The 24,906-nt window shown below is 38.4% G+C and overlaps 1 protein-coding gene across 4 annotated transcripts; it reads left to right on the top strand.

Annotated features, from left to right (window-relative positions):
• The first annotated feature begins 2,385 nt into the window (after positions 1 to 2,385).
• On the top strand, positions 2,386 to 24,383 carry colec11 (collectin sub-family member 11). Of its 4 annotated transcripts, none has more exons than XM_028796909.2 (7): positions 2,386 to 2,498; positions 7,385 to 7,524; positions 9,906 to 9,977; positions 10,880 to 10,951; positions 13,135 to 13,188; positions 13,841 to 13,936; positions 21,979 to 24,383. In XM_028796909.2, the coding sequence occupies exons 2-7, from the start codon at positions 7,401 to 7,403 to the stop codon at positions 22,386 to 22,388; spliced, it is 828 nt and encodes a 275-aa protein (XP_028652742.1). In that variant the 5' UTR covers positions 2,386 to 2,498; positions 7,385 to 7,400; the 3' UTR covers positions 22,389 to 24,383. The 4 variants fall into 4 exon arrangements, with proteins under 4 accessions (XP_028652742.1, XP_051781490.1, XP_051781489.1 ...); XM_051925530.1 differs by lacking the exon at positions 2,386 to 2,498 and adding an exon at positions 2,889 to 3,043 and having other exon boundaries at positions 9,906 to 9,968; XM_051925529.1 differs by lacking the exon at positions 2,386 to 2,498 and adding an exon at positions 2,895 to 3,043.
• Positions 24,384 to 24,906: the final 523 nt, after the last annotated feature.

Genomic DNA, 24,906 nt, shown 5'->3' with positions numbered 1-24,906 from the left:
ACCATGAACTGAAAAAGGGTTAATGGACTGTGCCAGGGCCAACTGATGAGGTGAGGCGACGAGCAGAATGCCTCAGAGAGCAGTTTAGTCAGGATGGCATTTTCATAGAAGAGTACAGTACTTTGTAACATTATGAAATAATAATACAAAAAAATGAGAGGTAATTATAAACCTTAAGAATTATATACACATTTGGTTCCTTATATATACTACCTTTAAAAAACTAATATATTTTTTTGTTTAAAAATTTACAGATTTCTATTAATGCATTTCACACATTCTTACCACACTGCATTTTGAGCCTACATGCCACTGCTTGATATTGCCAATCATTTTCCTTATTTTCACTTATTCTATTGTGTATATAATAATTATGTAATTTTGTAAAATGCTGTTAATTTCTGGAATGTTATTAATGCCAGTCACATGTAAAATGTAAGTTAAATGGGTCTTATGTTTGCAACGTGCGTCTTCAGTTAAACAGGATAAGACAGGTAGAGAAGTGTGCAGGATGAGTGAAAAAGCCAAGCTAATCTCTTTTTTTTCCCAAAAATTATTAGCTTGTCTTTTATTATGAGGATGCAGTTTATCATGAGAGTATAGTACAGTGGCCCTGAAGTCCAAAGCGCAAATAAATAAATGATAACAAAAAACATATAAAACAAATTAACAAAAGTATTATGAAGGGTGTATTTCATTACCTATATTGTGTGTGGATTAAGTGTAACGTCAAATGGTATGTATGGGGTTTGCAGCAAAAATGTACCTTGGCTCAGGAGGCATTATTTAAACCGCCGGCCCTGCACTGTGTACTAGTAACATTACTGGTTCCCAGACTTTGTTATATTTTCCACCCACCTACCTAATTCTGAAAATGTTTCATCTATAGCAGAATGATGGGTTACAGGAGCCTTTTCTTTTAGCTGTTAACATAAAGCAGTAGTCAGCCTCCGCTCAGACACCAGCCCATCACAGAGCACACTCCCTCACACTGGGAACAATTTACAGTCCGCAGTTAAGGTGCACTACTTCAGGCCAGGGAATGTGGTAGAAATGTCAGATTTCAAGAGTGGTTAGCAGTGCCTATTCAACTTCTAGAAGTCGGCGTTCACATGCCATGTTCTTTTCTCCCATGCTTGTGTTTACCTGCTGTGTTTGAAAGTCATACATGTTAGGTTGTGAAAAGGCTCTGATATATGTAAGTAAGTGGGTTCTCTTTGAACAAAAGTACTATAAATCTGAGCTCTGATCTACGTATATAGAACTGTGACGTTAATATCAGGAAAGTGAAAAAGACTGACTCTGTAAATGTATGATGATAATTATTACACTGCTGTTTGTCCATTAGAGGGCATTCCAGCTAATCTAGGGATGGAAAATCTATTGAGCACATCTGTTTTCTGCGGTCAAATGGATGGAAGGTGTACTTTATGCAACTAGTTAATGTCTGAAGTGTTTTGTTTTCTTAATCTCACTTGGTCTTCTCCGTTTTTGATGATTGAAATCAATGATAAAAATATAATTCAGGCACCTGAAAAGTCAATCAGACTTTTCACTTATGATTTGATATTCATTTAAATGATGCCTAGATATCTCGTGTGAGGGATTGCCGGCCATATATTCCGGCCAACACCTCCAAGCCGCCAGATGGAGCCCTCCTTGCAGCATGGAGGTGCCCCGAATGCCAGCAGGGAATCATGGACCTTGGAGTTTTTCTTCACAGCCCTGCTGAATACCATGGGGGCCACCAGGAGTCGCTGCAGGGAGGAGGCCCAGGGATTTATGCTTTCCGTATAGGCCGGAAGTATTTCCAAGTCACGGGAACGGAAGAAATGACATACTTCCAGGAGAAGTTTTTAGCTGACCCGGAAGTGATAGAAAGTCACATGGACTGAGGGACAGAACCACTTCTGGGTCAAGGACTATAAGAGGATTGTGGGAAGTCCCAGACGTGGGGCTGAGCTGGGTGGAAGGGTGTCAACGCGTCTGGGAGTGAAGGATTGTGATTAGTGATTATTGATTTATTAAGTATTGTGGAGTGGAGGGTGCTTTGTGCACATTTATTATTATAATAACATTTTGGATTTTTATCTGGTGTCTGACGTTTGGTCTGAGGGTTCAAGGGGTCATGGGGACCCTTACACTGTCACACTCGACTTTATAGGAAATGAAATAAATTCCATGAAAAGTTTCAATGTTTTAGGGGAAAGCAGGAGCTAATTAATAATGGTTCTGTTGCAAATAATCTTAACTTTCCCACAGAATTATCTCCATAAGAGGGCCAGCTGCCATTACTCATTTGAGCATTGTTTACAGATAAGATTTCATGCAGGCCTCCACAGTTAGTCTTGTATCTGTTTAAAAAGGAAACTACAGTACATCACCCTCCAAACTCCATACTGTCAGGCAGTGTAACGCAGAGATGAGGTTCATTTGCACAGGATTGCAAAAGGCAGAGGATGCACTTTGGCTGCTCCAGACCCTTCATTGCTTTCAAGGTATGTGATCTTATACTTTTAATAATAGCTGAAAAATGGGGCTCAACTTTGTTATGAAGAATACATTTCATGTTTTAAATTAAAACAATTTCTATAGACTCTTCCTAGATATAAGAATAGTTGCTGAATTGTGCTTTGTATTTGTCTTGGGATTAATAATGACTCATTGACCATTTCATTATAGTAGCATTTTTCAGTTTTATGTATGAAGATAACTCAGAAAATGTGTGCAGTGTGCATATGGTGCATGCATACATCCATTTTCAAACAGACTTTATCTGATACATTTTTTCAAGGTCCGCAAATGCACCATTTTTAAAAATTTGCTTTATTTTCCTTCAGGCTTTGTCCAATATAGTACAAGCTTTTTTTATAATTTGAGAGCAGAATGTTTGTAGGAAGATGTCAAGTCACATATGCATTACTGTCATGCAAGGAAACTGTGGCTAATCTGTAGCTGAGTTGACTCTTCATTAGCAATGACTTTCAGCTAGTGAGAATCGGCACATGGATTCATCCCAAGCTCCCTCCAGCATTACAATTTGGTGAGAGACTCCATTGTTCTGTCAGTGAACTGATTTGTATTTATGAACAGTCCCATTTATTTGTAATTGCTTTTATAATGCAAAACCTTGCTATTGTAAGCCATTATTGATCCTCCCAAATTAACTTCTTCATTCTACAATTTTACTTCACAAAAATTAAACATGTGCAAGTTTATCATTTTTAATGTTTCTTGTAAAAGGAGCATCCGGGCTGATCCAGCTACTGATGTAAGATATCTGAATTGACAAACACAAATGCATTACTACAGTATATACAGTAAGTGCCAGGCTCTGAGTGTTGCATTTAGAAAAAACCTCTGCAGATACCTTATGACCTAACATTACAAATATATAAAATGTTAATTTTGAGAAAATCTATCTATCTATCTATCTATCTATCTATCTATCTATCTATCTATCTATCTATCTATCTATCTATCTATCTATCTATCTATCTATCTATCTATCTATCTATCTATCTATCTATCTATCATTAAATATTGTGGTGGTTGTGTCCATATTTCAAACATATTCTCTAGACTAGAACATTTATCTACAGATGCATCACGAGAAGACTTGTCGCTTATGATTGGATAGTTTTGGGGGTCGATCACAGAACACCTTCTTCTGGCTTACTCAAGACCCTTATCGTGCTATTGGTTTACAAGTCCAATATGCAGCTCATGAATATTTTTGTGTGTCTCCTGTTTTCAGTTTTCGCATCAGGTTGCTATCATTCTCTTTTGTTTTGTCAAAAATGCATATTTTAGTAACACTGTGAGGCAACAAGGCAGGTTTTTAGAGTACTTGACATACTGCAAATATAACTTTTTATGTAATTCACCATGACTGATTATTATTAAGGATATGTATGTTTAATATGAACCATTCCCTGTAGTACAAAAAATTAAATCCAAAGATTCGTGGGGTAGAGGGTTCCTTTCATCAGATTGGCTGGCCCAGTGCTGTTTCAGCTGTGGAATGGCCAAATGGGGGAGGCAGCTTGATGGCTGAGGTCTCCAGGACTCTAAACAAATCCATATCATATTATGGGATATCATCTACTGTTAAATTCTGGTCCATGCTTGTAAAATTTTAATTTTTATACTGTATTGAGGATATGTTCTGCTCTGTGTATTGTATTGACCCCCTTCTTTCTGACACCCACTGCACGCCCAACCTACCTAGAAAGGGGTCTCTCTTTGAACTGCCTTTCCCAAGGTTTCTTCCATTTTTTCCCTACAAGGGTTTTTTTGTAAGTTTTTCCTTGTCTTCTTAGAGAGTCAAGGCTGGGGGGCTGTCAAGAGGCAGGGCCTTTTAAAGCCCATTGCAGCACTTCTTGTGTGATTTTGGGCTATACAAAAATAAATTGTATTGTAAAATAAATTGTATTGCTGAGCTTATATATTGATTTCTCTATCCATTTTCTGCCATCATTAAGTAAATGGGAATGAGAAGTACTAGTTGATTGTAAATGGTGTTGTAAATGTTACAGATGCTACAGTAGTTAGCATTTGATTTGAAAAGTGATTTCAAACCATTCAGCTTGCCATGTACCTCACGTCAATGACGTAATATAGGTTTCAGTTTCTTGCACGCAGCACTACCACTAGAAGACAACTTTGTTAAGTACTTTTCCACAGCTGTAAATCCACATTCTAAGCATTCCTTACATATTCCAGATCTCTGTCTTTTGTCAGCTTCCTGGAGAAATGGCCAGCAGTATTTGGCCTGCAGATCCCTTCTCATCAGAAATTATAAAAACTGGCAATTCTCTCTTTAAAATGGAAGATCCTACATTTTCTCATTCGTGCGTAAAAAGATATACAGTAACTCTTGATTGTCTTTATATAGACAAGTTTGTATGTGACCACAGAGACCAGTTTGTGACAAAATGGTAATTATGTAAGTTTTTTTGTTGATCATTCATCTATTGAGTCGTTGTTTTTTGCTTAAACCGCTTCCATCATCAGATGCTGGTTTCTTCATTTAATTTTTTTTTCTAACCACTATATTGTTTATTAAGATTTTGTAAGGAAATTATTAACTTCTTTATTTTTTTTATTTTAACACAGTTTCATTTAAAGTGGTTGCTTAATGATGAGTACATTTGTGCAAATTAAACTTTTCAGAACGTTTTGCAATTTTGTTCCACTGTTGTATTTTGCTAATTGTTTATTTTCAGTTCTATAACTTTTAAAAAAAAGTGGTAGGTACTCTTAGGGAAAACCACTTAATTCAAAGAAGGGGGCAAATAAAGAGTAGCAGCAGTCGATTTGGTTACCATAATGAGATAGATGATATTTTTTTTAATTATCTTGACTTTTCTGATTAATGTACTATGGAGTTTTCTTCCAGAGAGGAGGAAACCACCAAAAGGAAATAGGAAAGTATTGAACAAATCAAGAAGAAGAAAAAATAATACCTGCAAAAGTAAAGGAAATACATGCATGACAACATAGAGGACGGAGGCAAAGATTGGACAAACCCATTCTATACCAGAAGACATAATTTAGAAGAAAAAAGAAGGAATACCAAGCTTTCATTTATTTGAAGGACTTGAAAAATGTATATTATAGGCTCATTATAGGGTCACTAATGTCACATGTACAAGTTATACTGAAATTCTTACTTGCTTGTGCTACTCAACATGCAACACATTGCCACTCCTCAGCACCATGATTACTGAGCATAACTACTGTAAGACAGAGAGACAGATAGAGGCATGTAATGTTTTGGTGCCCACAGGTAAACCCCATATAATGAAGGCAAAAAACGTTCAAACAGGTTTAAGCTGAAAATGTTTTTTTCAGATGTAAGTCTAATTATTGACTGAGAATGATGGTGGTGTTTTCGTATTTAAGAACTTCCGGTAGGAAGAGGCAGGTCCAAGTAGACGAACACTGGAGGTGATGTCATCGATGTTAAAGCCATCAATCTTCAGTTCTGCAGAGGAGGACAAGAAAAGCCGTTAGTACACAGCTGTCCCCAATGCACCCGTGCGTGACACTACCTTACTATGAAAAATGATGTCTTCCTTAACTCAAAACTTCTATCTTGCTTACTTTAACACATTTGTCAAACCTGGCAGTAAAACAAAAAGCAGGCTCTAAATTACATGGGCATGATGCTGCCTACCTTTACATTCTACTATGTGTAAACACAATATACCTACTGTGAGACTATGGATAGAATCAGACCAAAATTAACTTGTAAGTTGTACTGTCTCTCCATCAATGCTTTGCGAATTCAGTATTTCCCATTGATGGGTCGGATTAAGTGAGGATCTCTTTATGATTGAACAACAGTGAACGAAAGTCTATAGTAGTAATATGTAAGCACAATAATGTGGTCTTTATAACAGAAATAGTGTAGATATACACAGCAAACCTTCTTGCCACGTCACTTATGAAGGTACCATCATGAAGGAGCTAGACTACCTGTGCAATCTAAATTGGCTGAATTGGCCGCCTCATGCTACCAGAAGTGACAAAGACACTAGCCAAATGTAAAACTAGAGAAGAATCAATCAGAGCAGAGCAAATGTCTTTGGCCACCAATGCAAAACCATTCCCTTTTTGGGGTTGTCTTGCTGTTGCCTCTCCAGTGCACCTCTTGTCATTTTCATTTAGGTAGGTGAAGTTGATTCACAATCGCTTATGCTTCCTAACTAGATAGATTGATATCCCTGAAGCTTAATTGCCCTGGTATTAGTCTGTGATGATTAAGTGTCCCCTTACTTTTTTTGAGCAGTGTAGTACATTTATTCACGATGGTGTGGCACTTTTATTTATTTTATACTAGCTGTGGTACTTGTCAAAGATAGGTAATAGAATTTTTTTTTTAAATTTGCCATCTCTTACCCTACTTTCAGCAACTATCCTCTGTGTGAACGTCTCTTCACCAAAGCTCCTTCTCTCAAGCGCGTTACAATAAAGTCTACTTCTCAGACTCTGTCATTGATTTCAAGACACCTTTTTTGCTTCCTGTCCATTTTTATTCTTTCATCTTTGAAGACGCCTCTCTCAGCATGCCTCATATTTTACTTCTCCTTGTATGTCTCACACTTGCATGTCCTCTTTAGTCGCTTCAACAAAGCCAGACTGACCAATCAGACTGTTCAGAGGGGCTAGACACACAGACCGTAGTGTTTTATTACATAGTAGATTATTTTATTTATTATAGAATTTATATTTTTATATTAGTTTGGGTGTTTCCCCAGAAACCTATATAAACCAGCCGCCACTGTTTTTAAAGTGCATATTTTTAGTTTTATTATGGTAAAGCTTTGTTGATTTGTATAGTATATTTATTAAAGGAATATATGTTTGTGTTACTCAGGGATAACACTGTCATTATGCAACAAGATATGGTCATCACCATTACTGTCCTTATCTTCCTGTGGTTGCTGAGACCTGGCTATTCTCAACATTTAACGGAGGAGCCCTGCTCGGTTCAGATCCTAGTTCCTGGACTTAAAGGTACTGCAATGCAATCTTAGACTAAATTATCTTCATATGGCCTTCATATTATGTACATTCGTTAATATCCCAGCATAACACTAGATGAACATTTCATTGGGGTTCCTGTTTCAAGGAGTGTCACTGCTGTAAGGAATTAAGTAAAAAGTAATTTTGACTGTGTTACAATAACAGAAAAATTGACATTAAAATTAAAAAGAAAATATGAGAGCAGCTCAGTGGTGTAGTGTGTAGTCATTTGACCCCACAGCTCGAGGAATCTTTGCTTGACTCTCAATCTGTGGCTTTTGCATGCTTACCTGACATATACGTATCTTTAGTATGTTTTTTTTTTTTTTTTTTTTTTTTGTTTCAAAAACTGTTAATCTTCCTTTGATCAACAAACCTAAATTGTCCCTTAGTGAATGAGTGTGTGTATGTGTGTGAATGTGAGTAACATTTTCACTTGGCTGGCCTCCCTTCTAGTCAGGGCAGCTACTTTACACCACATGCTGCTGGGGTAACCTCTAATGTGGAAGTATAACATGCATAGACAAGCAGAGAATAAATAACAAGGTTAGGAATAATCCATAACATACTGTAAAGCACATGTCTGGACATTCAGTTCTCTTTCACCATTGTTCATAGGTCTGTCCGACTTATTAAGTTAGGAAAAAGGAACACTCATCTACTGAAACATACAATGACATTTTTAATGAAATGAAAACACAGAAAATAGATGATTGTGCATCAGGGACATGTTCAATAACACTGGACCAATCCAGATTCATCAATAAACTTAAAAGGGTCTGAAAAGATTAAGCTCATAATTGTTATAAAAAATACTATTTTACTAGGGCCGACTTTACCAGTTTGCTACCTGGAGTGGCAAATTCTGGTGGCATGGTGGCATTTTTTAAAAACATTGCAGACCATGACTTACAAACACTCGGACTCAAGATAACAGCTAGGGGGGACCTTCACCCCTGCTATTTGATATAATGCATGAATATATCTGCCAGGGTGACCTCCAGCTCTCATCTCTCTTTGAGGAATATATATATATTGTAGTATGCGGCCAGAGCCCTCGCCTGGCCAGAATGCCTCCACGCTAGGAGGACTGGCGGAGCAAACGTGGCCAGAGCGTTACACCCCCCCCCCCTCCAGGACGCTAGATGGCAATCCCCCTGGGCTGCGCTCTCGCTCCCTTGAACCCTCAGACCACATGTCAGACACCAGGTAAAAGTCCAAAGATGAATATTTATAATAATAATAAAGTGCACAAAGCACCACCACTCCACTATACTCAATAACAATAACCAATAATCAAATAAACAATCCTGCACTCCCAGACACTTAGCCACCCTGCCTCCCAACTCAGCTCATCCATCTGGGATTTCCCAGAGTCCTTTATAGTCCTTGACCCGGAAGTGTTTTTGTCCCTCAGTCCATGTGACTTTCTATCACTTCCTGGTCAGGTAAAACTCCTTTTCTTCATCCCGGAAGCACGTCATTTCTTCTGTCCATGTGACTGGGACGTACTTCCGGGGTGTAGGGAAAATAGTCCCTGGGCCTCCCTGCAGCGACTCCTGGCGACCCCCATGGTATCCAGCAGGGCTGTGCATTAAAAGTCCACTGTCCATAATTCCCTGCTGGCATTCGGGGCATCTCCATGCTGCAAGGAGGGCTCCATCTGCCGGCCTGGGGGTGTTGGCCGGAATGAATGGCCAGCCATATCTCACAATATATATATGTATACTGTATATATATTCATATTTAACCAATCAGGTTTGGAGGGACCATTTACAGCTTCACCTAGGGTAGCTAAAATGCTAGAGCCGACCTGGCTCTTTCCTTGGCATAATTTCAGTTTTCAAAAAGATTAGTGCTACAAATAGAAAGCCACAACTTCTTTTCGGTGGCCAAACAATCATTTTTCTGTTAGAGACCTAACCTGAACAATATATGACATGAATAGAGATCTTCCGACTTGCTGAATCCAATTCAGGGTAGTGACAGACCAGAGCAGGAATGTGACCACAACTGATTGGCGTGCCAATTCATCACATCACCCAGCAATGCATACATTTTGCTGGTTCAGAATCAGTGATCAGCCTAAAGCGCATTATCTTTACCCAGAGGAAAATCCACATAAACATGGTGAAGACATGCAAATTAAGTGAGGGATCTGAACCCAGGATGCAGTTTAGGGCAGTAAGAACTGCACCACTGTGCCATATATGAGTCTTAATAGAATCATTTTGGTTTAATTTTAACCTTAATTTTATCCTGCTTTGTAATGTGATTACAGTGTTGAAGAACAAGTACATTTAAAGTTGTAGCACTCTTATGGTTTAATATGGAATAATCACAACTTCATTTATTTAATTTTTTTTTTGCAGGTGATGCTGGTGAAAAAGGGGAGAAAGGCACACCTGGGAGACCTGGCAGAGCAGGACCTCCTGGTGAAATTGGTAGTGGTTTACATATTTAGCACTACAGTGAACAGCTGGTATCACTTGACGCATCTTGATTTGCTGCAAACAACTGTCTCTATTTTAAACAGCACCTGTTGTGACAAAAGGAGAGATGATTAGAAATAAAAATAATTGGGTGATTTTATTATTAACATGCACTTCAATCATTTGTAGAATTCATTTGAAAATCACCTACATATAGAATACAAAGCCAGCCATGTTATGTGCATTGGGGAGACACCACTGTTGCCATTCCTGCCTGTAAAATATTGTCATGGGTGGATTTGTTGATTGCAGACACCCATGACTGTTACAAAAGGTTCTTGTAAAGAATGTTAGTGTTACTGATACTGAGGTGATACCAAATCGAAACGACTGAGTTAACTTAGTAGTGAACATGTAGAATTATGTACGATTAACTGACCTCTGTACAGCAAGTGCAGCCTACTTGAAATACGGAAAGAGGTGTAACTCGTACAGAGGATGAGAGCGCCTGGAGTGGAAGTGAACATGCAGGATTTGAGGCGTCACCACAGGCACAAAACGTGGCCATTGATGAACAGTCTACTGTTCAAGTTTGTGATTTCCACAAATAACAATATACATATATCATTGAGCAGCTTTCTTTCACCTCATTTTCTTAACCCACATGGAATGGCATAAGTGGCAATTTTCAATGGCTCAGTACACCTGAAAATAATAATAAGTAATTAATACATACAGTAAGCGGCAACAGACAAATAATATAGATACCATCATGAAGGGTCTAGAACATGAAGCACCTGCAATGACACTGGTATCACCAATAAGACTCATCAATGCATGTCACTGTCCTGATGTAGGCCAACTGTTTTTGCTGTTTTTTAACAAGCCTGACTAATTTACAATATTTTTCACAGGGAATATGGGAACAAAGGGGCAGAAAGGTATAATGGGACGCCATGGCAAAATTGGCCCAGTTGGACTGAAAGGTAAGTTGAAGCAATTTTATTTATAGATTGGAAAAATGTGTAGAAATAACAGTACTTCTTTAGGTTCCAGAACTAGTAAATCAGTTTATTACTGTGAAGGGAATGACAGTCTGTCAGGCAATCATGATAAGGGCAATGGAAATTGATAATTATCTGAGTAACACTTTAGTTTAGGTACTGCAAAAATGCATCTATTACTCATTTACTTTTATGTAACAAGACCTTAACATACAGTAGGCTTCTTTTGGTCTTCAAAACACTTGAACTGGCTTAGATGACTCGGGCTCCTGCTAGATGTTATTGACCAAATAGATAGATAGATAGATAGATAGATAGATAGATAGATAGATAGATAGATAGATAGATAGATAGATAGATAGATAGAGAATTGTCTAACCACACACTAGAATGACTAAAAAGGAAGAAAACTAAAAAAGAAAGAAAATTTCTGACTTGGCTTGCGCCCTGCCTGGGGTTTGTTTCCTGCCTTGTGCCCTGTGTTGGCTGGGATTGGCTCCAGCAAACCCCAATGACCCGGTAGTTAGGATATAGCGGGTTGGATAATGGATGGATGGATTGGCTGTCCCCATCACAGTGAGGCAGTATGCTAGCATATTGCTGTTGGTATAAAGGAGCCCCAGTAGCTTTTCTTGACACACTTCTGTTAAATTGTTCATTGGCTGAAAGTATTCAGTGCTAGTGTGTCAGAGAGAGGATGTTTAGCATTGTTCATAATGGCACTCAGTTATGTTTTAATTCATCCCTTTGCTACTACCTCCACGAGCTCCAGAGTGTGTCCCATAATTGAGCTTACCCTTTTAATTTGTTTGTTGATTCGGTGGGTCTCTCCTAATATGACATTACCAGCCCAGTAATTCATAGTGTAAAAAATTGCACTGGCCATCACAGAGTTCTAGAAGATGTGAAGGATGTCAGTTCCCACATTAAAGGGACTCAGTCTCCTGCTCTGCCCTTTCTTATATAGCTCCTCTGAGTTAGCAGACCAGTCCAGCCTGTCATTGATGTGGACCCTCAAGTAGTTGAAGGAGTGGACCACCACTACATCCACTCCTTGAATAGTAACCAGACATAGAGGCTCTTTGATGCAGTGAAAGTCAATAACCAGTTCCGTGGTTTTGCTGATGACAATTCTTTCTGCAGCAAGAAGCAAAGTCCTCCATCTGACTCCCATTCTCTGTTGTAATTTTACATTCAGAGTTGTGTTTGAAAACATAGTATTAAGTCAGTGCCATTCAAGATCTCCATTAAGGGTACATAGTTTCTCCTTTATTGTTCCTGATTTTCAGGGACATGCACAGTTTACAGGATATCCAGTTTGAGAAGTAAAGGATTACAGTTTAACTGTTTGCAGATAATAATGTCCTTTTAGCTTCATCAGAACTGCAATTTACCGTGAACACTGGAACGGTTCAATACTGGGTGTGATGCGGTTAAGAGATGATCATGAGATTGTCCAATGAGCTGGTGCAGTGGCGGTTGTTTTGCAGACATTGTACCAGAGTGTGGTGGTGATGTGGGAATAAAGTTCTGGGACAAAGATTTCAATTTACCACTCAGCCTATATCCTCATTACTATTTTTGTCCATGCTTATGAGTTCTGATTAGTAACTAAAAGAATGAGATCACAGATACAAGGGACAGGATTATGTTTGTCAATACAGTGTTTGTCAATATAGGATAACCTTGAATTAGGACTTGACTGCTGCTTCTCCTGAGTGTCATTTGAATTGTTTGGAGCATTTATTTAGATTGTGTCTTGGACTCCACATTCAGGAGGCGTATCAGACAAAACCCACTGGGAGGACACCAGTGGCAGACCTAGTGTGTGCTTGAAGAATTCTATTTTCAAACCGTACTCATATCACCTGGGTATCCTCCAAGGGGAAGTTGTTGGGGATGGGAAGATGTGGTCAACCTAACTTAGCTTGTTGCTATCTTAACCCTTGTCAGGAAAATAAGAATGAAAATGATGAAGTAATGATGATAGCCAGCTTCTGGTCACTGACAATGCCACACATTAATATTTAGGTCAGGAAAGTCTGATGACAAACAGTGCTATTTAAGTCTCAAAGAAGTGATAGAATTTTTGTATGCTCATGTGGCTTTGAAAGTAGCCCTTCATTAAAGAATTGTCAAAATGTATTTTTAATTATTTTCATTAGGTGAGAAGGGGGATCAAGGTGACCCAGGACCTCGAGGACCTGATGGCGAGCCAGGTACTTAATCAAAAAATATTTCATTTAAATGATTTGGTGGTAAATATTCATTTCACCATTGTTAGCCAGGGTGGCATGGTGGCTCAGTGGTAGTGTTGTTGTTGTAAGGAGACCAGGATTCACAATCCGGGTCTTTCCTGTATGTACTTTTCATGTTCTCCTCATGTCTGCTTGGGTTTCCTCTGTGTGCTCTGGTTTCTTCTCACAGTCCAAACACATGCAGGCTAAGTAAACTGGTGACACTAAACTAGCCCTGGTGTGGCTGTATGTGTTTGCCCTGTGATGGACTGGCTTCCTGTCCAGGGTTTGCCTTGTGCCGCATGCTAGCTGGGATAGGCTTTGGCACCCCCTGTGACCCTGGTCTGGGTTAAGTGGGTTAGTAAATGACATGACATGATATTTTTAACTGTAAACCACACTGCAGTTACTGTACACTTGCATTTCTGTAAACCTGTTTAGGGATTATTATCTATATTTCTGGCCATTCTGTGCCTTATTGTTGTGATACGGTGATGTCACTTCATAAGGTGTCATTTTCCTTGCCGACATTGTCAAGGTTTTTAAGACTTTTCAAAATAATCAGTTAGAATTGAAATAATTTATACTTTATCAGGTGTATTAATTCAGTTCTTGTTTTCTCTAATATATGAAGGTGTACCATGTGAATGTGGTTCTCTGAGGGAGATGATTGGAGAAATGGACATCCTGGTTTCACATTTAACAAGTGAATTAAAATTCATAAAAAATGGTAAGTTTTTATGTGTTAACATCAGTACATTTTTTAACAAAATTAGAGAGTCATAGTTTTTTGTTAATCTTCTTCTTCTTTCGGCTGCTTCCGTTAGGATTTGCCACAGCGGATCATTTTGTTCCTTATCTTCCTGTATTTTACATTTTGCTCTGTCACACCCATCACCTGCATGTCTTTTCTCACCACATCCATAAACCTTCTCTTGGGCCTATGTCTTTTCCTCTTACCTGGCAGCTCTATCTTTAACATCCTTTTCCCAATATGCCCAGCATCTCTCCTCTGCACATGTCCAAACCAAAGCAATCTCATCTCTCTGACTTTGTCTCCCAACCATCCAACCTGAGTTGACTCTCTAATGTACTCATTCCTAATTCTATCCATCCTCGTCACACCCAATGCAAATCTTAACATCTTTAACTCTGCCACCTCCAGCTCTGTCTCCTGTTTTTTGGTGACTACCGTCCTGTAGACCTTCCCTTTCACTCTTGCTGATATCCTTCTGTCACAAATTACTCCTGACACTCTTCCCCACCCATTCCACCCTGACTGCACTCTCTTTTTCACCTCTCTTCCACAATCCCTGTTACTCTGTACTGTTGATCCCAAGTATTTAAACTCATCCACCTTCACCAACTCTACTCCTTGCATCCTCACCATTCCACTAACCTCCCTCTCATTTACACACATGTATTCTGTCTTGTTCCTACTGGCCTTCATTCCTCTCCTCTCTAGAGCATATCTCCACCTCTCCAGGGTCTCCTCAACCTGCTCCCTACTATCGCTACAGATCACAATGTCATCAGCAAACATCATAGTCCACGAGGTCTCCTGTCTAATCTCGTCTGTCAACCTGTCTATCAACATTGCAAATAAGAAAGGGCTCAGAGCCGATCCCTGATGTAATCCCACCTCCACCTTGAATGCATCCGTCACTCCTACCGCAGACCTCACCACGGTCACACTTCCCTCGTACATATCCTGTACAACTCTTATGTACTTCTCTGTCACTCCTGACTTCCTCATACAATACCACAACTCCTCTCGAGGCACCCTGTCATGTACTTTCTCCAGGTCCACAAAGACGCAATGCAACTCCATTTTTGGCCTTCTCTAAACTTCACCATCAAAACCCTCAGAGCAAACATCGCATCTGTGGTGCTCTTTTCTGGCATGAAACCATACTGCTGCTCACTAATCAACACTTCCCTTCTCAACCTAGTTTACGCTACTCTTTCCCATAACTCATCAATTTTATCCCCCTGTAGTTACTACAGTCCTACATATCCCCCTTATTCTTACATATCGGTACCAGTACACTTCTTCTCCACTCCTCAGGCATCCTCTCACTTTCCAAGATTCCATTAAAGAATCTGGTTAAAAACTCCACTGCCATCTCTCCTAAACACCTTCATGCTTCCACAGGTATGTCATCTGGACCAACGGCCTTCTCATTCGTCATCCTCTTCATAGCTGTCACTTACTTCCTCCTTGCTAATCGCTAATAGTTTTTGTTAAAAACTCTAATATTTGACCATCTGTAAGTAACCTAACTACAAAATGTGTTCAAAGGAAAAAAAACAAAAGAAATTTACAAATACAGTTTTAGATAGAATAGCAGGTTAGTGATAAAGTTAGGTAATAGTAATACTTGTTTAAAGACAACCATTAAATACATTGGCAGTGGTTTTAGATTCATTTTTAGCAGTATACAAACTCAAAATGAATTCTGTATGCTGAAATCAGGCAAGGATGACAGAACACAGAGGGGTAAAGGGTGCAACGGGAATCCACAAAAAATTGGCTGTTAATAGTCCTGAAATGCTGTTCTTCATACACACACACACACACACCCACCCACACCTACACACAGAAATACACACACACACACAACATATGCTTACTTAAAACTAGCAACATCAACTATACAAACCCATGTGTATCCTTTATTTCTTTTAAAGTGTATTGTAGCAGCTTTGCTTTGTATAAATTCAGATACCAGCAAAGGTATAGACAAATATTTTTGGCCAGAGATTACTCTCTATTTATGAGGATGGGACCCCAGAATTTGCATAGCACTCGCACTGCACCCTGTTGCTTGCTTGACAAGTGGTAATATGGCCGTGCTGCACTGCCTCTCTCAAAGCCCAGGTCTCTTAGGAATCTTGAATTACAAGCCAGTGCTTATCAAGACGTAGTTCGTGTCTATGACACTTTGCTTTGGTTTGTTTTGGTCGATGACTGTTTGACGTACGAAATTGGGGGTGTCAGGAAATAGATTTCATGATAGAAAAGTTCTAAAAGTTCATGTAAGATATGTTACAGTAATATTGATAGAAATATAAAATGCAAACTTGGAATTACTAGCTAGCAAGAAAAAAAGCAAAAATAAAATCATTAGCAGGCTAAATATTGCCTGTCTTAAAAATAAATAAATCTATTAAAGTTTATACATACACAGTAGCAAAATACAAATAATTAAAAATCATTGTTTAAAATAAAAAAGTAAAAAAAGAAAATAGCAAAAACCAGCCATACAAGATTAAATTAACAGTGCAAATCAAGAGCATAAATTTATCAAAAATGAATGTGTGAAATAAAATAATAAAGTCTGCCAAAATAACAAAAAAGTCAGTGCATAAAAATGTAAACTATTTGTTTTTCTCAGTTTCTGTAAGAATAGCTAAAGCTCTTTCAATACTTTAACAGTCACATCCAAACTTGCTTTCTTGACATTTTTGTAAAGTTGGATATTGACATTATTATTATTATTATTATTATTATTATTATTATTATTATTATTATTATTATTATTATTATTATTATTATTATTATTATCTACAGTACACAGAGCATATAAAAAGTTATCAAACCATTGGAAGTTTTCTTATTTTATTGTTATACAACATTGTATCACAGTGGATGACATGACACACCTAAATGCTTATTGGTCCAGTCAGCTGCTTTTACAAGTCCCATAATTTGTTCAGTGGAGATCAAGTGTTGGTGCTCAGGGGGCTTCAACTGATTTCATTATAAATGCACCTTATCTGGAAAGTCCAGCTGGTGATGATTGACTATGGTGGCCTTACATAAACAATGAAATCAAAAAGAAATTTCATGCAATTCAGTGATAAGGTGATTGAAAAGCACAAGTCAGGAAATGGAGACAGAAAATATCAAAGTCACTGAATATCCCTTGGAGTTCATTTAAATCAATCATTAAGAAGTGGAAAGAGCACAGCACAGCCGTAAAGCAGGCTGTTCTCAAAAACTGAGTGTCAAGAAGAAGAGTAGTGAGGGAGGCCAGCAAGAGACCTGTGATTGCTCTGTAGGAGTTACATGCTACAGTAACTGAGATTAGAGAGACTGTTCAGACAGCAACTGTTGTCCAGGTGCTTCACCAGTTGCTGATTTATGGGAAAGTGGCAAAAAAGAATAAAAATGCACATGACATCTCAGCTACTCTGAAGTCAACTAGAGGAAGGTGAATGGTCTGATGAGACCAACATTGAGGTTTTTGTCCATCAGACTAAATGCTATGTTTGGCATAAACATGGCATATTATCAAAAAGACACCATCCACAGTGTGAGGCATTGTGTTAGCAGCATCAAGCTGTGGAGATGCTTCTCTGCAGCAGGCCCCGGAAGGCTTGTAAGGATAGAGGGTAAAATGAATGTAGGAAAACATATACACAAATAATGGAGGGAAACCTAATACAGTCTACAAGAAACCTGCACCTTGGGAGAAGATTTGTTTTCCAGAAAGACAACAACCCCAAGCATAAAAACAAAACCTACACAGAAATGGCTTAATGACAACACTGATAACACCCTGGAATGACCAAGTCATCCAGATCTCATTCCAATTGAGAATTTTTGGCTGGACTTGAAAAAGGCCGTTTACTTGCAATCTCCATGTAAGCTGACAGAGCTTGAGCAGTTTCAAAGAGAGAAATGGGGAAAAATGGCAATGTCCAGATATGCAAAGCTGAAAGAGACCTGTGCACACTGACTCAAGGATGCCATGGCTGCTAAAAGTGCATCTGCTAAATACTGACTTGAAGGAGTGGATACTTACACAATCAATTATTTTGTGTTTTATATTTGTAATAAATTTAGACCACTCTGCAGAGACCTGTTTTCACTTGGATATTACATACAATTTTTAAATCTACAGTGAGTCAATGTTGAACAATAATAAAATGTGATCACTTCCAATGGGGTGAATGCTTTTTATAGGAGATGAAGATCACTATCCAAGGGGGTTTTAATTATTTTGGCAGCAAGAAAACAGGAAATGAATCACATTGAGAACGGTAAGGGAGAAGCACATTTTACAGAAAAGAAATAGTATAGTAAATGCTCTCAAAATTAATGTCTTTCTGAAGCTGTGAACAAGATGAAACCATCCCAATATCTACAACAGTACTACTACAGTTAAAAAGGCTGAATTCAAATAAGTAACTGGGACCAAATAACAATTTGATTTGAGCATTCAAAGACGGCAGCAATTATATATATATATATATATATAAGCATTTCATCAAATGGACTCATACACTATTATTTATCTTAATTTTGACTAAGCTGGAGATCACAGGTAACACATTGAGACACTCCAGTTACTGACAGAAAATTCTTCCCTTTAGCATCCTGGAGCAGCAGTCAGACAGATGGTTTGTGAAGCTTTTAGTAAATCAGACAATGTGTTTTGGCTGCAATGAAAAATGCAGATCCATTTAATTTTGGTTTTGCCAATCTAAAGGATTAGCTATATCTTTCCACATTTCTTATTAAACTTTATCAGTCCTAGAATGAATCAGGAGGAGCAAAATGCACACATTAAATCTTTGAATATGGAAATAATTCTGTTTAAACGTGGTGGCATTTTAATTATTTTATGCCATCCATCCATCATCCAACCTGCTATATCCTAACTACAGGGTCACGGGGGTCTGCTGGAGCCAATCCCAGCCAACACAAGGCGCAAGGCAGGAAACAAACCCTGGGCAGGGCGCCAGCCCACCTCAGGACACACACACACACCAAGTACACACTAGGGACAATTTAGAATTGGCAATGCACCTAACCTGCATGTCTTTGGACTGTGGGAGGAAACCGGAGTACCCGGAGGAAACCCACGCAGACACGGGGAGAACATGCAAACTCGACGCAGGAAGGACCCGGGAAGCGAACCCAGGTTTCCTTACTGTGAGGCAGCAGCTCTGCCACTGCGCCACCGTGCTGCCCCATTATTTTTAATTTGTTTAATTTTGAATATGTATGTAGAGGTGGAGTGCATAATGTACATGAAAATAGTTTCAGTGATAACCCCTCCTTCTTCTTTTTTAAACACTGTATTGAAATACTCCATTTTGCATGGCATCACACTTTCATAGGCATATAAGGAATGTAGCTCTTGTGTACTTTAGAAATAGATGAAAATAGATGAAAACAATGCATGCTGCATAATAAACGTTTTAAATTTATTGAGTGGCCTAAGTAAGAAAGATGGACCCAATTAGTGTCCTGCGCCTTTTCGTAAATCATTATGAGTCTGTCTCCCCTGTAAATCTGATACTTCATCATCCTATGAGTAGCCAGTAATCCTATATCACCTAAAGGTAACTCCAAAAAGAGGGCAGAGAGCACAGCTTGACACGTAGATTACTCTTACTGGTAAAAGAAAATGCACATTTTGGGTGTATGGATGAGCTGCTCACGCTACAGCGTCAAGAGGCCAGAAGAAGTAAAGAAAGGGAAGGGAAATCAAACTTTTAGAATGGATTTGAAAGGTAACCAGCAAAGAAGAGTATTTAGTGTCTGTTTGTCTTTTGATTATTATTAACTAGGCTGGGAGTCAATTAAAAAATGCAATTGATTAATCACATAATTTTATGGAATTAATCACGATTAATCTAATATTAAAACATGTAGTCACAAGGTAAATACATAAATCATAAAGTATGCACACTGAATCACAAAATTAATCTAGAATCCACGCAAAGGAGTTTTTAAAATTTAAAGGCATAGTTTAAACTTCAACAGTGGCCTGAACCCTGACCTTTTAACAAAATACTACTTGAGTACAACCTGAATTTGAATTAAAAGTTAATAAGAAGACAATATATTTGTTCTGAAATTGGTATGGAATATGAGATGGAATATGAGACTCAGACGTGTCAAAGTAAAATGAATCGATTGAAACAACTGTAGCCTTTGAATGCACTGCTAAAGGCTGCCTTAATTGAAATAAGCTTCTCTTAAATGAGCAAACATTAAAACTTGTGTTAAAACTCCACACATGTTCATCACCTTCAAAGACTTGATAATTATACTCTACACAAGTGTTTTTCAACTGGTGCGCAATGAGAGCTACCCAGGTGTGTTGTATGCAGGCAAAGGGACGATGCGGCTTGGGAAATGCGTCCAAAGCTCAATAAGTACCGTGTCTGTGAACGGCAACCTCCAAGCTGCTGTTTTTTTGCTGGCGTCTCTGATAGTCCTGTCCCTTCAGTCAGTTTAGCAAGTGCTTAGATTTAATAATTTTGTGGTTGGCAGAATAGTGGTGCACCTTGGATATTTTGGGTGACAAAAACTTTGCCACCACAGTATAATGGTTGGAAAAACTGCTCTACCTAAACCTTTGCTCCTGGGATGCTAAAAAACTTCTCTGTAGTAGCCATCTCACTTAAAAACTGACACCGTTCGTTACTTGGGTGGTTATGTTGTGTTCTTTGCATAAATTAGCAAAGATACTGCAGACTGGAATGATGGGTAGGGATAATCATTATGCTTCTGTTTCATAAAATTTTTTAATTATAGTAGTACAGTAAGCACTGTCTGCGGTGGGCTGGCGCCCTGCCCAGGGTTTGTTTCCTGCCTTGTGCCCTGTGTTGGCTGGGATTGGCTCCAGCAGACCCCCTTGACCCTGTAGTTAGATAATAGCGGGTTGGATGATGGATGGATGGATGGGTAAGCACTGTAAGTTACCTGGCAGACCAACAAGTTGAATACACAGGTACTAGAGAGTCATTTTGGTTTTAGTACCACCCAAAGATAACGCATTTCGCACATACGTGATATGACATTAATGTGATCTTCTCACAGAAACATGACGTGAAAAAACAAGAGAGAGTGTAATTTTTACCTTTGCAACTTTTCTTTAGTATTGCGTCAGGACGACCATAAACCCCCCCTCCTTCCCACTCCCCAGCAACTATGTCGGCATGTATAAATCAAGGAATTGAATACCAGTACCACACACTGACATGTGGCAAAGCATTGTGAAACATGTAATTTGTAAATTTTAATTCTCAAAATTTTAAAGGTAGCATAAATTCATTGCATTTATATTGCGCTTTTCTCACTACTCAAAGCGCTAAGCAATTGCAGGTTAAAAGCCTTGCTCAAGGGCCCAACAGAGCAGAGTCCCTATTGGCATTTATGGGATTCGAACCGGCAACCTTCCGATTTCCAGTGCAGATCCCTAGTAAGTATGGTACTGGAAGTGTATGTAATTCTTTAGGTTCACACTGAACTTTTTTGCATTATGTTTTCCTAATGTAAAAAAAAAAATTTACATGACAATACCTTCAGGACCAAAACAGTGCCTAACACGATCACCTCGTTGCCGGCCCCGGATGCGACAGTATTTTTTCACTCGTTAAACAGGCCACAGTAATCACAAAAACTAACTTTCCCAGGCCAGCTATTAACGTTTTAGGTTGGCTACCCTGTAGAGAAATGGTTTGTGAAAAATTAAACCACTGGACATGCACAAGGAGCAACGAAAAATTTGGACTGTTGTTGCCATCTTTGCGCAGACTAACCTGAACTGCAGATGAATACGTTTTGCATGCTTTGTGGTTGGTTTATTCAGATTGCTTTTTTTATCATTTCATCTGACCAAAGACACTATTACTTTACATTTAATTATTCCATGAGTCAGCCTATACCTGTTTAAAAATAATGATTTACTTAGCTGTTCTGCACATGCATTAAGTTTCATTATAGAAATATAAGTGCTCACTTTCCAGCACTACCCTCCCCCGCAGTTGTCGCTGGTGTGAGAGAAACGGACAGTAAAATCTACATGCTGGTCAAAGAAGAGAAACGTTACATTGAGGCTGAGGCCTACTGTCAAGGGAGAGGAGGACACCTGTCCATGCCCAAGGATGAAGCTGCCAACGGGATTATTGCATCTTACATCAGCCAAGCAGGTCTCACCAGAGTGTTCATTGGCATCAATGATATGGACAGAGAGGGCCAATTTGCTTATGTGGATAAATCGCACATGACGACCTTCAACAAATGGCGTAGCAGTGAGCCTAACAATTCCTACGATGAAGAGGATTGTGCTGAAATGGTAGATTCCGGTGGCTGGAATGATGTATCTTGTGATATTACAATGTATTTTGTGTGTGAGTTTGACAAAGACACAGTGTAACTGGTGATGTATAGTCAGTCTTTCTGGTGGTTAGTGCATATCCCAGTTTGTAATATGGGACACAGTATAAAAGGTTGCAGGATTACCATGTGGTGATTTTACAAATAAAAATTGTAAAACTTTCCTATGTAACCCTTTATATTGTGTTAGTACTGCAAAAACTCAACTTGGGACAACCTACCACCATAGCAATGTATAAAATGTGTTTCATTTGTAGATTCACTTAAATTTATGTACATATACATATTTTAATATCAAGGTGTTACTACAGTTTAAACTAAAAGTCAGCACTTAAGGGATTATAAATGCTGTGATTATGTTGTAACATTTTATATATTGGTTGTAATATACTTTAGCAAAGGTGACTGGTTGATGCATTGCAGTTATTCAAGTATACATTAGCTGCATAGATTGTGAGCTCTAAACTTGCAGATGCAATGAACCAACCCCTCGGGATCATTTTGAAATTTGGCTCCTACAGAAAACATTTCTTGTCTTCATCTAAAACAATCTTAACTGGTTAGGAAAGCAAAATTACTGGTCTGTGTTTTTTATTTTATTTTTTGTCCTTTTGTGTCTCACCTTACTCAAGACAAGAATTGCAACAATAGCAGGATCCACCGCAAAGAAGATGGCTAACTTCTTAGTGGGTGTTCATGTGCCATTTTATATATGGGTGGTGCGAGGTCAGGGTAACATCATAAGTCTATCAAATCAGCTCAGAATTCTCCTTCTTGTTTATACCACTTGGAAGGGCATCTATGTGAAATTTTCCAAAAAGTAGCTCATATCTCCAACAGAATATGAAAGCATCATAAACTGCCTGTACAAAACATTTCCTCCATGTCTCTGATATATTGTGAAAGCAGCAAATTTGCTTTTATTTCCTTACAACTTGTTTAAAATTATATTTTCTGATATTTCTACATGTAAAATGCAAATTTGTCATATTTACTTTTCATAATAACTTTATCAATTGAACTGTGATGGAAGACAAATGAAGTTTTATTTGTGATTTTAAACCATTTTTTATTTTGAACACTTGAAGATTTTGACAGAGTTTAGTGACCAAGTTTTTCAAAACACGACCCATTATGCATTAAATTACTCAAATATATTTTAATATCAAACAAACAACATACTAGTTATCATTGGAAAGCCCAGTTTTTTAGAGATTTCAGAGACCGGTAATGGAACCCAAGATTCCTTTACGTTGTAAATAGACACTGCACATATACATACAATATCCAATATGGAAGCACAGGCATTTTTTTCAAAAAGTATTGAACCTAAGCCCAGATGTATAAAGGTTGTATCATGTTGAAATTTCAAAGAAGTGTCAGACAATATTGAAATGTGCAGTATTATAATTAGATGCTACATCTAACTTCAACAATTCATGGTGACCAAATTTCTTGTGATGACAACATAACTCTGATCATCACAAGTCGATTCTCTGATGTGTTGTTCATTTTTGTTTGTTTGCTCTTGTTAGCACAGTTTACAGGCAGCCACTATGGGATGGTTGGCAGTGTCTGTGTTCTTTTCTTTAAAGTTATTTACCCATCATTCTACCTTGCTAGAACCCATGCAGAAGTCTCAATATGTTCATGTAAGTCATAAGCAAATGTCAGCTGTGGGGATTTCCTCCTTGTTGAAACAACATGTCCTTAACTATGAAGGTGACATCATACAGGTGTGAGATATTTGAAACTAATTCTTATGATATTGAGTATTTTAAATGGATCAGACTTAAATGCTCATTACTTCTAAATACATTTTACTAAAAAAAATCTACAATATTTGTGTGTCTATGATGGAAGCAAAATGTAATGTTCTGGTAGTAGTGCGACATCATCATTACAAAGGGTATTCTGTTCTTTCTGCGTGTATCTGTACTGCTGTGGACAGCACCCCACACTGACGTACCACACTATGTAATTGAAATGATTCATTTTTTTAATGTAGAATAAAGATACATATTTTAGAAATGTTTACTATGTGATGTGCACAGATTTTACTGGAAATTATGCCATGTCTGTTATGTCAACAATAATATCCATGTCAGTCCTTCCATTTATATCTTGAACCCACTTATAGAGGGTGAGCCAAAATGAAGTACCACATTTGTCAAGGTCATTGTGTGAGGTAGAGGCAGCCAAATGAGTTGGGGCCCCCACCTCATCCTTTGATAGACGATCCCTTGTAGTTTTCAGTTGGCAACATGCCTTGGTCCGGTGTGCAGCATGCTTTTGCTGTTGAAGCGTTCTTCAAAAACAACAAATCCATCATCACTACACAACGCACCTTCCGAACGCACTTCAGCATTTCTCCTAATGGTGATGTCCCAAATTGGAAAACAATTCTTCAGTGGGTGGTGTGGCCCACCAGGCTGGTACCGGCAGCCAAACCCAACCCAGACAAGCGTGGGACACAAGTTCAAGGCACGCACGGTTAATTTTTTCCTCGTGGGAAACGAGGAACACGTTTCCCAGAGGCATAACACAGTCTTAGCACA

Source organism: Erpetoichthys calabaricus, chromosome 3 (genome assembly GCF_900747795.2).
Source record: "Erpetoichthys calabaricus chromosome 3, fErpCal1.3, whole genome shotgun sequence".
In the NCBI taxonomy this organism is placed as follows: domain Eukaryota; kingdom Metazoa; phylum Chordata; class Cladistia; order Polypteriformes; family Polypteridae; genus Erpetoichthys; species Erpetoichthys calabaricus.
Note: the sequence above shows the minus strand (reverse complement) of the source record. Positions and strands in the feature narration are given on the sequence as shown.